Genomic DNA, 15,000 nt, shown 5'->3' with positions numbered 1-15,000 from the left:
TAACTTAACCTGTTATTGTTTTGTTTTTAAAACTTGAATTTTACTTTAATTTATCCAGGGAACGTCGACTGACACACTCACCAGTGCAAGCTGCCGCTGCAGTGATGAGGCAGAGACTGCCTTGCTCATGGGCTCTAACACAGCACGAGGGAGTCAAACCGACGACCTTCCAGTCAGACTGGGTGGCAGATTATCCTCATAAAGTTTTCTTTTTTCTCAGAAGAAGCGAACATGACGACGCACAACAAACACTCATCTGTTAAAATATTATCAAATTAACAAAATGATCAAATGAACTAATTAACTATTTAAAAAACTACTAACTTCTAAGAATGACATTAAAACTGGAAGTATTTTGCCCTTTGAAACATGAGAATATTTATTGGATTTCTGTGAATGACATGACAAGGCAGAAAAAAAAATACCAGCCAAAAACTTTGAAAAAAAGAAGTTACAGGAGAATCAGCTCAAAATTCACAGAAACATCAAGAACGACTGGAGAACTGTGTTTGTGTTAAAATGATGATGTTCAGGTCAGTGGAGCGATGGGAGCGGACACAAAGACAGAAAAAGTGTCGTGTAAATTAATCTAAATTAATCTGGGTTAATCTGCCACCCTGGTAGTCTGACATCACTGGAGATGGAAATTTCTCAAACATTCCTCGTTTTCTCCTCGTTTTGTTTTGTTGTTGTTGTTGTTGTTGTTGTTGTTGTTGTTGTTGTTGTTGTTGTCGGTGAGCCAGCAGCTGATCTGGAGTTCAGCTCTGCAGTTTTTCTGGTTGTGGACTCGAGACGCCGTGGAAACAGGAAGTGGGCGGCCGGGCGGGAGGTGGAGGTCTGGACCAGGAGCTCCAGCAGGAGGACGTGGCTCAGAGCGGAGGACTCCAACCCCCCCCCTGAGCTCATGTCTCAGCTTTCCGTCCAGTCGGTCTGCGCCCGTCCAGCCCGCGGTCGGACCGTCTGATTGGTCATCTGTCTGAAGCGCCACCGCTGCGATAACGTCGACTCAAACGGAAAACGTTAGCTGAGGTCTGCTAACGCCAAACACGAGTCCAAACTGTCACTTTCAGGCCGTTTGGAGTCCAACGTCACAAAACTAGAGTCAAACTGGAGTCAGACTGGAGTGACACTGGAGTGAGACTGGAGTCAGACTGGAGTCAAACTGGAGTCTGTTGTTGTCAAAAACTTTGACTTTTAAACTTGACAAGTCAGGACAGAGGATTGGATTGGATTATTTATTTATTTTGACTTTTATTTGAGCAGGACGTCCTGGAGGAGAGCCGGCAGCTGTCCGCTGTTTAAACGCTGCAGGCATGTGACCCTCAGCAAACTGGAGCAAACCGGCTCGATTTCTATCAAAAACATGAAAATATGAAAAAGCTCATGAGCAGCTTCACGAGGAATGACCCAAAAATTTGCAAAAAAAAAATTAGTAAAACCCAAAAATGAGCAGCCAAGGTCATTTTCTTGTAACCTTTTATTAATTTCTGCTAAACCGGCGGCTCGTTTCTTGCTAAGTGGCTTTTTCTTCCCAAGTCGGTGAAAGAAATCTGGACTTTTTTGCTCAGAGTTTAAAGGGTTAAAGCCTGTCTGGGCTTATTGAGATGATTTGGGTGGAGTTGGGATTATTTGTGCGTTCCTCTCTGACGTCCCAGGACTGAGGAAAGCAGGTGAACGTTTGTATAAATGTACAGTTTGTGTGTGTGTGTGTGTGTGTGTGTGTGTGTGTGTGTGTGTGTGTGTGTGTGTGTGTGTGTATGTGACTTCATCCTCAGCGTCAAAATGTGAAATGAGCTGTGAGGCCGCCGCTCCCGGCCAAAAAAAACATTAAAGAAACCCGTTTTATTGGTTTAAACCCAAATGGGAGACGAATCACATCCAATTAAACACAGTAAACCTGTCAGTCCATCAGTGTATTATTATTATTTTTTTTTAATTAATTTTTTTTTTTATAAATTTTTGGGGTTGATTTCTTATCATTTTCTTGTATGTTTTTTTTTTTTTTTTTTTCTTACACATTTTTAAACATTTTCCAGGCCTGAAAAATCTATATTAAAATTACACGGCTTTTCCAAGATTTTAGGGATATTGCATCATTTTCCCAAAACATTCCCAGATTCTGTGACGTCTCCAGTTTTTCCATGAGCGTACAGAAACCCCGTCAAACAAACACACTCTTCCAAAAGAGGAACCCGACGCAGGTTTTGTGAACGCAGAAAACTCATCTCACTTTTCTTTTTTTTTCTTTCTTTTTTTTTGAAGTCTTATTTTTACCTGTGTCGAATTTCTTTTTTGGAAGAAGCTACACACCCTAAAGGGCCGGCTTTAGGGTGTGTGTGTGTGTGTGTGTGTGTGTGTGTGTGTGTGTGTTTCAGCACTTTCAGGTATTTACAGATGATGTATGTAAAGCAGCAGAAGCAGGAATAGCGCCATCTGCTGGTAGAGAGCAGCAGGATGAGCACCAACAGTGGCGATGACAACTAATTTGACAGTCATCTCTGTGGAGGAAAAAAACTGTGTGTGTGTGTGTGTGTGTGTGTGTGTGTGTGTTGAACCATGTAATGTGAAAAATACCAGGATCACGTTTAAACCGTAACGCATTTATACTGAAGATCCTCAGCGTTTCCCTGCCTGAGTGCGTTGAGATCTTCATATATAAGTTCTGTTACAAATACAGTTCACTGACAAAATGTTTTTTTTTTTTTTTTTTATCACAAAAATGTCACAGACACTTTGAGACACTAGAAGCTCCGTCCCAGTGATTCTGAATGTTTGGTCCATTTTCTACAACTTTATTGGGCTGATGGAAAACTGGAGTGAAGAAAGTGTGAAGGCTCTGAAAGTTCATGTTCATATCGTAGTGGAATGAATGGAGGAAAGGGAGGAGGAGTGATGTGGCAGCTCTGAAAGCCCACTGCTCGCTCTGGGAGGAGAGCAGAGGAACGTGAAGGAGAGGAACCTCTGGACATGCAGAGGAACGGGGACGGAGCTTTAACTCTCTGCATGTTTAGTCACTGCTTCAGTAGCACAAACACACCGCCTGTGACAGACTGTAATGACTATAATAATAATAATAATAATAATAATAATAACATAAACCCGTGAAGTGTGGTCCTGGTGCGAGCAGGGGGGTAGAAACACACTGGATCGGACAGGCGCTGTGTCACCAACATGACCAAACCTCACAAACTGTGTACAGAGTCCTGACAGCACTGCTCACAAAATAAAAGCCTCTTTGCTCCTGTCGCGCTCGTGTGTCTGTGAGTCAGACGTTGATTTCCCCGTTTTGTTCATGTGATATTGAGGTGGCGGCGAGGTCATGCAAATCCAGCCACATTGACAACACAACCCACTTCCATTACTGATAACTAAGTCCACTGTTAGAGGGTTAACACACACACACACACACACACACACACACAGAGACAGCCAGGCTGATGCTGTCAAGTGTTTTTTGTTTTGTTTTGTTTTTTGAGATTATTATTTTTGGCATTTCTGCTCCATCTGACAGCCAGAAGGAAAGGCAGGAATGGTGCACACTCTTATCTGGTTAGCCACCGGGGGTGTCCCGCAATGCTGTCCAGTTTTAAAAGGTTTTTGATTTTTTTGATTTGAAAAGTTTATTTTGAACAACAATAAAACAAAGCAACATGAATAACAACAGACAGTGAAGTTATGTTCAAAAAGGAGTGGGAAGAAGTCGAAACTTATGTAATCCCACCTCCTCTACTAGTACCTGTACAAGTACCTGATGGATTTATCCTGCTTCTTAAATATTATCAATAACCATTATATAATAATAATAATAATAATAATACAATAACAATAGCAATAATAATAATAATAATAATGAGAATACAATATTAGCAATAGTAATAACTACGATCATAATTTCTAATTAATATACACCAGTTAATATATTTACATTTATATTAAAGGTTAAAGGTTAACACTATTAAAGGTTAACACACACACACACACACACACACACACATAGCCAGGCTGATGCTGGAGTCAGTCTTTCAATAACATCATCACAGTGAAGAAGCTGCGTTCACAGGCGGATGGTCTGTATGTTGTACTGAACGGGGGGGTTGTCCACTCGGGCTTCAGGTGAGCAACATGAGTTCACATCACTGGACCGAGACCCGAACAAAGAAAAAAAACCTCTTAACTCAGCCACGACCTAATGACCTGACCTGAGCCTGCAGCTGAGGCTAATCCAGATAATCCCACAGCAGCCTCGTGAGAGTCCAACCACCGCTGCTGTCAGAAAACTTTATTTTTAAGGCAGAGTGGGCAGGATTAGTCCTCCTGGTCTGTAAATACAACATTCAACGTCCCTCCTCCTCAGCTGACCACCAACAGCCAGTTTTACCGTTTTTCTCGATTGCTAAAACACAAAATCTGGTTCCTGTAGCACAAAAACCCAAACCTTTCTGTCATTCCCAGAAGCACACAAGCATTTCCCATAACCATAAACACAATTCACCTGTTTCCACAAGTTTCAATATTCAAAACTCTTTCTGCAAAACCTTACACAAAAGTGGCCAGATAAATCATTCAGTGCACTATGTGTTCATTCAGCAAACACATGCTCTCAATATAATTAACTCAAGTTATCATGACCTAAACTCAGAGACCACACCTTTCTCCAAGTGCAAACACTCAGCCTAAAAACTGTTAACACACCAGTAAGAACTGTGGGTCAGTAAATAGGCCTGGAGGCCTGGAGGCATGTTCATGTGCTTTGGGACAGCGGATCACAACCATGCCGAGGCTGGTGGACAACAAAGAGGAAGAGGAAGAGGATGAAACAACTTCACCTTGTGCCTTGTGAGAGGAACTCTGACAGGGTTAAGGAACAACGATTCCAATATGTGCAGGTTATTGCTATACAACACAGAAATGTTATAGTATGTAGAGTAAAGGCCCATCTTTCATTCCAGTACACACAGTACTGTGTTTGAAGTCAAATGTGTGTTTTGGACTCCTGTAGAGAAGCTTTGAGATGGATGCCATGGCTGACCCTCATGAGTACATCTTTATCGATGAAGCAGACTTCAATCTGATAAAAAGGCACCAAAGGGGCCACAACATCATTGGACACTGAGCAATCACACGAGTTCCAGGCCAGAGGGGGGGGCAGCATCACCATGGCATCCTCCACCGCCATGCCATACTGGATCCACAAGGGGATATTTCCCACGCTGCCTGGCAAGAGCAGACATAATGTGTGATGTTGATGAAATACTATGGCCTGACCCTGACCTGAGACAAGATCATGCTAATGAACCTGTATATGTGCTGAATATGGAAATACTGTGAATAAAACCTATTGTGGGCATTTTGGTGGCAGCGTTTTGAATGAATCCCTCCAGTGTGGAACAAACACTCATGTAGTGTCTGTTTTGACAGCTTGTGTGTGTTTTGTCTGAGGGTAAAAACTAATTGGGACCCAGAAGTTGGATGTTTGTACCGCTGGGTGTGAGTTTTTAGAATTGTGTGTGAAGATTTGAGAAAATTGTGAGTTGTTCCAGGAATTGTGTCTAAGCAATTGAGAAAAACTGTAATTCCTTTGCCATCCTAGGAAAAAAAAGTCCCACCGGCCCTTTCCTGTCCAACACTTCCTCAGCCAACCTCAGAGACGAGCTTTGTCCCCTTTGTGTTTCTCCTCGCTACATTTCCTTTTTCCACATCCGTGATTTTCACAGCTTCCTATTGGAAGTGCTGCTCTCGATGTGGCACGGCGCTGCGCTGTGATTGGCTGGGAGCGACACACCCGCTGCCCAAAGGCCGACACCCAGAAGAGTCCCGAACTCAGCAAAACAAGACAATCCAGCCAGAGGACAGGGTCTCTGCAGACACACACACACACACCAACACAAACACACACACACACACACACACACACACACACACACACTCGTAGTGGCTCAGAGGAGGTGATGGAGGTGATTAGTGTTGTTTGCTCATTCTGCCTTTAACTCCCCGGGACGCCACCCTGCTGCTCTCAGAGTTTGTGCTGATGACACCATCTAGTGGTCAAAATGGCGTACTGCAGCTTTCTCAGCAAGGCCAGGTCAGACAGTCCCTCAGTCTGAGATCTACAGCGGCTAAAATAAAATTAAAAAAAAAAAAAAAAAAAAACAACAGGAGTGATTTCTGATCAGATGAGCCGCTGAGTAAAAGCATCAGCAGCTGAAAGGGAAGGATGATGTGTCTACAACAAAACATGAAAAACGAAAAATTCAAACTCTTGATTTGTTCTCTGTCTCAGGCAGGTGACCTTTGACAAGCAGAATAATGCGATGTCAAAATAAAAGCTCGTTGTGGTTTTGCTGACATGACGAGGCAGCAGGGAGGGAGCAGGAGAACAGATCGAGTCACTGCTCATGATTTAAAACTCTGATGTGGACAGACAAAGAACAGCAGCATGGAGGAGCTGCTCAGGACAACAGGGAGGCGTGGGAGAAAAAAAACAAAGCTTTTACAGAGAGAAATTATAGAGAAAAGGTATTTTTAAAAATAAAGAGTTCATCTGTCCTCAGCGAGAACATTTTTAAACACTTTTTACTGAGGTTTATTTTTGGTTTTGATGAACACTGTGGACTGCTGAGGTGCACTGCTCCTAATTTCTTTTTTGTTTTGTGCCGTTACAGATGGAGCTGCTGCTGGTGCACCCAAAAAAAAAAAAAAAAAAAATCTGACAATAAAGTGTAACTCATCAATCCTCATCAAATGAAGCTGGCAGATGAACAAAAGCAGCAGCTTGTGTGTTGACTGTGTGGGCCTGTCACACTCTGACTCAGCTCTCTTTATTTCCTCCATAAAGACAAACCGAAAGAAAGAAAACTGAGGAGGAGTGAGGAACAATGTGTAAGAACAAACAAACAAAATAACAGGTGATACTAATCAAACCACTATACATTATGAGATTATCTACGTATTTTGACACCGAAGCAAATCTAAAAATATTTTCTCTTTGGAATTGCCAAGAAGAGAAACCACAGTTTTCACTTTATCGCCAAACACAAAAACCACAAAGACACTTTACGTCTGAGAGGCTGTGGTCACTGTGACTGTGGACACACATGTGGACTTCAATATGGACAAATCACCATAACAATGGGTTCTCTGGGCAGCCACGGCTCTCCCCTCTGCAGACACGCCCACCTTCTGCTAATCCCATGCAGTTTGGGCCCCAAAGCCTGCAGTCCACATGTGTTCTTGTGGCCTGTTGTAAAATGGTGTGTGTGTGCAGACTGGGGCCTAAACAGTCTTGGAGCTGCATCAGTTGCTTTGACTGGAAAGCTGAGACTCTTGTGGATTCAACGAGCCACATTTGATTCCTGTGTGATGATGTTGGCCCCCATAGCAGCCATTTCACTGCAGCCAGAGACTTTTGTCCAACTGGACGTCGCTGGAGAAAATGACCTCTAGTGACCTCTAGGAGAATCACAGCCTCATCAGACTTTACACACACAAACTAGAGAGCGAGGCCGTTCAGAGGAGCTCTGCTTCTCCAGCTGGACTGACAGTGAGGGACACTTTCTGACACATTTACACAACACAACGCTCAACATCCAGTCACAGGAAAATACAGTTCTTACAGAAATCTACAAATGTCAAAAGTTTTTGACTCCAAATCAAACATGAATTTTTCTGTGGTGTTCCTCAGGGTCTTGGTGTCCTAATGTGGGATTTTGGAGGGATTTTTGACCATTTTTATTAATTCTACAGTGAACAAAAATGGTCAAATTTTGCAGGTAACAAATGGTATCAACATTAAAATTGCTGCAACAACATATGACACATAACTGAGCATGGGAGGCTAAACTCTAAATAAAACAACAACAAAAACAACAATACAGTGTTTATTCCAGATTTATAATTAGAATAATTTGGCACACAAAGCTGAGCAGCATCTCAAATTAATCTTTAGGTGCCAGCTTTCAGACGATGTTCACTACTTCTATTTGGCTTCTGCTGTTGACCTTTGACCCCCCCGAAGACGTTCTCATTTTGTTTTGTGTGGTCAGGTGTTTTTGTCGTAGCATTTTCAGTTTAATCTGGCTCTGCAGCGTGGTCCCGTCATAACCTCAGTTATCCATTTCCCCCTAAGACTGGAGAAAGACCCTGGTGTTTTTCTGAGCACTGGCCTTTATTTGTTTTATGTGGCCGTCGGTCCACATGTCAGGAAACTGCAGCCGTGTCCTCCTCCAACCAGACGGCTCCTCTGTTAGTTATTCTCGTTTTAGCTGCAGCTGCTGGGCACGAGCGCATCAAGAACTGAGGACCATGAAGCTAAAAGCAAAAGGTAAAACAGGGACCACAAGGTGAGCTCAGAGCTTCTGGGTTCACCTGGAGCACTCACACATGCACAAAAACCCTGCGTTTCCATGGCAACCGACCTGGACTTCATCTTATCACACTTCTTGAGACAGAAAAGTTCATGTGGGCCACTGTGTATGTAGTATGTATGTCATGATTTACATTTTTTTCAAAGTGTGCATGTTTAAGCATTATTTAAGTATTGATTTTTCTTCTTTTTTTATTTTTATTGTTCATATTTTACTGACTTTTATCCTGTTCTGTTCTTTTGTTGATGATGTTTATTAACAGTTTTAGCAAAGGGCCCGACTAGGGAAAAAAACTTTTCAGATGAGCTTAACCTATAAATGTAAATATAAAGGCATCAGAAATGTTCAGTGTATATGAGTTTGTTCCAATCAAATAAATGAATAAAAAATAAATAAAAATGCATGTGAACATGTTTTGGTCATTTATTAAGCAGCAGCACCTGCTGTCCAATCAGGGTACTGCAACTCAGATTACATAACAGATTACACAGTATTATGTAACTGATACTGGCACAAGTGGTAGTAGTAGTAGTAAAAGTAGTAGTCATGACAATAGCCTTGGTAGATGCAGTAGTAGTAGCTTGTAATAATATTAGTAATGGGAATTGCAGTAGCATCAGTAGTAGCTGTACTACAACTGGCAGCATTTTACTAGCACCGGTAGTAGTGATACTACCTTCATATGGCTGCAGCAGTAGTAGTAACAGTAGTATTACTAATAGTCTTTCTAACAGTAGTGTTAGCAGTAATAGTACTCACCCTAGTAGCTGTGGTGGTAGTAGTACCAACTGTAACTCTTGTAGTAGTACTAATGGTAGCAGAACTAGTAGAATATGTAGTATCAATAAGCTAAGTAACCTTGTAGTACAGCACCAATCATAGTAACAGTAGTAGTAGTAATAGTAGTAGTAGCAGTTGGTGTTGTTGTAGTAGCTTAATAGGGTTGTAGTAGCAGTAGTAGTCATAGTAGTAGTACTAGTAGTAGTAGTAGTAGTGGTAATAGCAGTAGTAGTAGCAGTAGTAGCAGTAATTTAGTAATAGTCGTGGTAATAGCCATAGTAGGGGTAGTAGTATTAGTAGTAGTAACAGTAGTAGTGGTGGTAATATTAAAAGTACTTATAGTAGTAGTAGCTGTTGTTGTAGTAGCTTAATATGGTGGTACTAGCAGTAGTAGTAGTACAAGTTGCAGCAGTAATAATAAATGAGGTAGTAGTAGCTTGTAATACCTGTAACAGTAATGGGAATAGTAGTAGGATTAGTAGTAGTTGTACTACTAATGGCAGCTTTTATTGGCACTGGTAGAAGTGATAGTACCTTAGTAGTAGCTGCAGCAGTAATAGTAACAGTAGTATTACAGATAGTAGTAGTAGTGATTGTAGCAGTTGTAGTACGACAGACTAATTACATTTACTTGTGTTTTTTATAATTGATTTGCTTTTTTCATATACTTGAACTTCTAGAGCATATGTAGTGAGTACTTTTACTCGTACTTAAACACATTTAAACTGCAGTATTGAGCTTTGATGCGTTTTAAACTGTTAGAAAACACAACTTTCCCTCTGGACCGTCATAAACGGACAAGCTACAGTGAGCCTGTCGCACAGAAGATGAGTACTCTGCCTTTACTTTGCTCAATAAAATAAACAATAAAAAAAAATTAACAATAAAAGAATCAAGTTGGAACTTTTGTTGAACTTTTGTTATTTTTATTGTGTTTCTTAAAGTAACTCAGTAACTTTTACATTTTATACGAACTTTTTTTTTTTACCTTTACTTCAGTAGATTTTTGCAATAGTACTTCTACTTCTACTGCAGTAAAATATCAGCCAAGTAACAGTACTGCTACCTGAGCAGCAGTTTCTACTTTTCATTCCACCACTGGTTGTATACTACTAGCAGTATCTGTAGCAGTGATAGTATTAGTAATAGTAATAGTCATAATCATAGTAGTAATTGTAGTAGTAGTAGGTTAGAAGCAGTAGTACTAGTTGGTGTTGTTGTAGCCTAATATGGTAATATAGGATTAGGAAGTAGTAGCAGAAAATGTAGCAATAGTAGTCGTAGTAGTAGTAGTAGTAATAGAAATAGTAGTAATAATAGCGGTAGTAGTAGTAGTAATTGTAGTAGCAGCAGTAATACTAATAGCAGTAGAAGTCGTAGTTTGTGTTGCTGTAGTAGCTTAAAATGGTAGTAAGGTGTAGCAGTAGTAGCCGTAGTGGTAGTAGTAGAGGTGGTGGTAGTAGTAGTAGCAGTAGTAGTATCCATAGTAGTAGTAGTAGTAGTAGTAGTAGTAGCAATAGTAACAATAGTTGTGGTAGTAGGAGTAGCAGCAGTAGTAACAGTAGCTGTAGCAGTAGTAGTAACAGTTGTGGAAATAGTAGTAGTAGTACTTGCAGTAGTAGTAATAGTAGCAGTGGGAGCAGTAACAGTAGTAGCCTAACAGTAGTAGTAGTAGCAGGAGTAGCAGTAGTAAGTAGTCTTAGTAGTAGTAGGCCTAGTAGTAGTAGTAGTAACAGTAGTAGTAGTATAGTCGTAGTAGTAGTAGTAGCCTAGCAGTAGTGGTAGTAGTAGTAGTAGTAGTAGGCCTAGTAGTAGTGGTAGTAACAGTAGTAGTAGTATAGTCGTAGTAGTAGTAGTAGCCTAGCAGTAGTGGTAGTAGTAGTAGTAGAAGGTCTATAGTAGTGGTAGTAGCAGTAGTAGTAGTTGTCGTAGTAGTAGTAGCCTAGCATTTGTAGTAGTAGTAGTAGGTCTATAGTAGTGGTAGTAGCAATAGTAGTAGTTGTCGTAGTAGTAGTACGTGTAGCCTAGCAGTTGTAGTAGCAGTAGTAGTAGTAGTAGTAGCAGTGGTAGTAGTAGCAGTGGCAGTAGTAGCAGTGGCAGTAGTAGTAGTAGTAGTAGTAGTACTATCAGTACTCCTGTCACAGTAGTACTGCTCAGGGCTCCGTGTTAAAGCGGCAGCGGGCTGCGCTGTGCGTCGTGCGTAATCTCCCTCCGTCATGGAGCCGCTCTCCGCCGGGCAGGATTCCTCCCCGCCGCCGTGAGCTGAGTCTGCCGCCGGCCGCTCACGCACCGCATGGCTCCCTCTGCTGCCGCTCTGACCGACAAACGCGTCTCACAGCCGGCGGAGAGGAGCACGGAGCTCCGCGCGGCTCACCTGGATCCGACCGGCGGGGCGGAGGCGGAGGAGCGGCGGTGACGGCGGACTGCGTGCACGGTGAGGAAGAGGAGCGAGCCTCCGGTGGATGACAGCCGCTCATCCCGGTCCGGAGCTGTCAGCGTCTTGAGTCGGTGTCTCACCGGACCCCGGGACGCCACCCTGCTGCCTCTGACGGGGACATTTTAGCTCTGTGATATTTTATTCTCCGCTGAGTGTGAGTATATCCGAGTCGCTGCTGTGAACATCCAAGAGAATATATCTTTTCACCTGGAATAAAAAAAAAAAAAAAAAATCCTATATGAAAAATAACAATAGTAATCCTGTGATACAAACAATAATAATAACGATAATAATAATAAGAGATATCACAGAAAATAGCATTGTAAGAATATTACTGGGATACCACAGATTAGAAGTTAACATCATAAACTCACAATTCACGACACACACACACACACACACACACACACACACACACACACACACACACACACACACACAATAAGTCGCTATAGCAACACTATAGGAATATTACAGTAATAGTACTTGATGCAATAAGACGCATCATCATATCATTACTGACTCCTGCCAGTAGGGATAGTTTAGGAATATTATAGGAATATTATAAAGAGGTTATAAGATATTAAACATATCACAGTGCCACTATGAATTCACTACTGAGTGCGTCGGAGATGTAATAATATATGTATTCTTCTCAGGAGAATATAATAGGAATATAATAATGATAAAATTATAATAAGTGACAGTAAAGTCTCTGTTAACTCACTGTGCAGTTCCACAGACGCACCTTGCATCTGTACGGGAATATTATAGGATAAAGAAAATAGAATGAACCAGTTAGAGGTGGAATATAAGAATATCATAGGAGTCCTGTGGTGATGTTCCAGCAGGTCGAGGCCGGTGCGCGGCAGCGGCTCTGCTGCCCCCTGGCGGCCGGCCGGCGGCTCGCTCTGGACGCGATAATCCGCTAATTGAGCTCAGGTCGTCGAGGGATTTACAGACGGAGATGGGAAGCACAGCGGCCGATCCCACGAAGAAGAGAGAGGAGAAGAAGAAGAGCTGCAGGAAGAGGCGGTCACTGCGACTCAACATGCCTGTGAGTGTCTACCTGTCCACCTGTCTGTCTACCTGTCTGTCCACCTGTCTGTCTGCCTCTCACAGGTCAGATAGCTGTAGGCCTGGAAATGGAGCAGCCTCGTTTTCTGCCCTCCTTTCTGTGTGTGTGTGTGTGTGTGTGTGTGTGTGTGTGTGTGTGTGTGTGTGTGTGTAGGTGTGTGTGTGAAAGCCTGCTGGTGTGTGAGTGTGTGTGTGTGTGTGTAGGTGTGTGTGTAGGTGTGTGTTAATGCTTATTAGTGTGAGTAAGTGTGTGTTAATGCCTGCTAGTGATAATACTTGTGTGTGTTAGTGTGTGTGTGTGTGTGTGTGTGTTAGTGTGTGTGTGTGTGTGTGTGTGTGTGTGTGTGTGTGTGCTGGTGTGTGTGTGTGTTTCGGGAGCAGATCCAGGGACATCTGTGATTGGCTGACAGACACTAACCACAGCAGACGTATTCCACAATCTGAAATTATAGCCTACACCCACATATATTATATTCTATGAAATTATATGCCCTCTTTTTTAAACACAGTTTTTGGTAATTTTTTGAAACATTTTTTGTATAAAATTCTTGCAATTTAACTTATAAATCCATAAATGCATCATGACAATCACTGTAAATAGTTTTTTTTCTGCCTGTCGCGTGGACTAATTCTCTTGTCATTTCTGATCATTTTATTGTATTTTTTTAAAACAATTTTTTTGGCCTGTTTTTGTCATTTTCTGATCACTTTTCTCCACTTTGTGTTTTTGAAAGAAATCAATTTGAATTTTCTGAATTTGGGCTCAAATTTTCTTGTGAAAATGCGAAACATAACCTCAGTGATTATTTTTCAGTAACAGACCACCTATTTATATATTATCATTAGTATTAGTATTAGTATTATTATAGTGAGATGCTGATCCTAGTCTCATAGGATCCCACACACACACACACACACACACACACACACACACACACACACACACACACACGTCTGGTTTTCTGCTCTCTTTTAGCACCAAACTCCTCCACAGTTAAACTGTAACTTTTCCTCACTTTTGTCATTTGCTGTGTGTGTGGGGGGGGGGCGTGGCTAATCGACATTGGGGCGTGGTCCATCCGCAGTGGGCGTGGCCTGCCAGGTCGAGGCTGTATTGAGCTGAAGTGACGAGGCTGAGGAAACAAACGCTGAGCAGTTTCTTTTTGGTTTTCTGTGTTTTATGAGGAGCTCGATAACACCGACACTTTGGATCACATGACGTTTGTTTGTGTTGTTTACAAACAGACGCTCCTTTGTTGTTTACTTTCAGGCAGTCGGTCAGTAAACAGTCGGTCAGTAAACAGTCGGTCAGTGAAGTAACCGCTGCACAGTTTGTATGTGGCAGTGTCTTTGATGGATTAAAATCTCTCATCCAGTCAAATCATCTAATCATCCTGCGTCTGACTCTCACTGCTATCTTGTTATCTGCTGCTGGGACCCAGATTCCCCACGGGGATCACCGCAGTCTAATCTAATTTAATCTAATCCCATCCCACTGAATCTAATCTGGGTCAGTGGATTCGAGATAAAGACGTTTGGTTTGTGATATTTTAGCGTTTATGTAACAGCAAGGCTGAGCGGCTGGGGAAAAAAAAAAGGGCAGAGTGTTTCCTGTCAGTCAGTGTGAGCGAGACAGATGGAGCCTCAGCAGGACCAAACTGCCACCTCACACACACACACACACACACACACACTCACACACACACACACTCACACTGACCATCAGCTGCTCATTTATCTGTTCAGAGACAGAGACAGTTTCAGTGTTCTGCTCAGCGACACGCTCACAGAGGATTAGTCTGTTCGCTTCGCGTCTGAACGCTCAGATTTACCAGCTTTCATGTGGAGTGTGAAGGCACCATGTGAGAGACGGCCCACATGATGATGCTGCTCCTCTTGCTTCAGAAGATCCACATCTCTCTGAGCTCAGATGAGGACATGTGGGAGGGGCTCAGTGCTGCCCCCGCTGGACACAACACTGAACTGCACCCTGGTTTTTTAGTTTTGTTTTCTTTTGTTTGTTTGTTTTGTTTTCCTTTTTTTTTTTTTTTGGACGGAGAACAAAGTGTTTTTTTCCCAGACGACCTCGGCGTGTCCCCGGCAGAGGTGGAGGACACGCGTGACTCCGGGTTCCCTTCGTCACAAACAAACAAATGAATGAATTATGACTTATGGCATAAATAATATAGAGCAGAAAGCTGCTGAGTGCTGAGTCACCGCTCGCTGCCGCCGGCGCCACCGTCTGACCTCGTCCTCCTGCAGCATCACACACACACACACACACACACACGCACACACACACACACACACACACACACACACACACACACACGCACACACACA

General features: G+C 42.4%; 2 protein-coding genes across 2 annotated transcripts in view; both read left to right on the top strand.

The window, feature by feature from the left end:
• LOC115378724 (melanoma receptor tyrosine-protein kinase-like) overlaps positions 1 to 3,362 on the top strand; it is a 53,349-nt gene extending 49,987 nt beyond the window's left edge. The window contains exon 27 of the mRNA XM_030079183.1: positions 1 to 3,362. This exon is cut by the window's left edge and continues 497 nt beyond it. The gene's annotated coding sequence lies outside the window, so the exon portion shown is untranslated.
• A 9,125-nt stretch (positions 3,363 to 12,487) lies between these two features.
• The window catches only part of LOC115379169 (5'-AMP-activated protein kinase subunit gamma-2-like), a 64,981-nt gene continuing 62,468 nt past the window's right edge, over positions 12,488 to 15,000 (top strand). Inside the window, exon 1 of the mRNA XM_030079889.1 lies at positions 12,488 to 12,637. Within this exon, the coding sequence (XP_029935749.1) occupies positions 12,548 to 12,637 (90 nt within the window). The 5' untranslated portion in view covers positions 12,488 to 12,547. The remainder of the gene's footprint in view (positions 12,638 to 15,000) is intronic.

The sequence above is a fragment of the Myripristis murdjan genome, chromosome 20 (assembly GCF_902150065.1).
Source record: "Myripristis murdjan chromosome 20, fMyrMur1.1, whole genome shotgun sequence".
In the NCBI taxonomy this organism is placed as follows: domain Eukaryota; kingdom Metazoa; phylum Chordata; class Actinopteri; order Holocentriformes; family Holocentridae; genus Myripristis; species Myripristis murdjan.
Note: the sequence above shows the minus strand (reverse complement) of the source record. Positions and strands in the feature narration are given on the sequence as shown.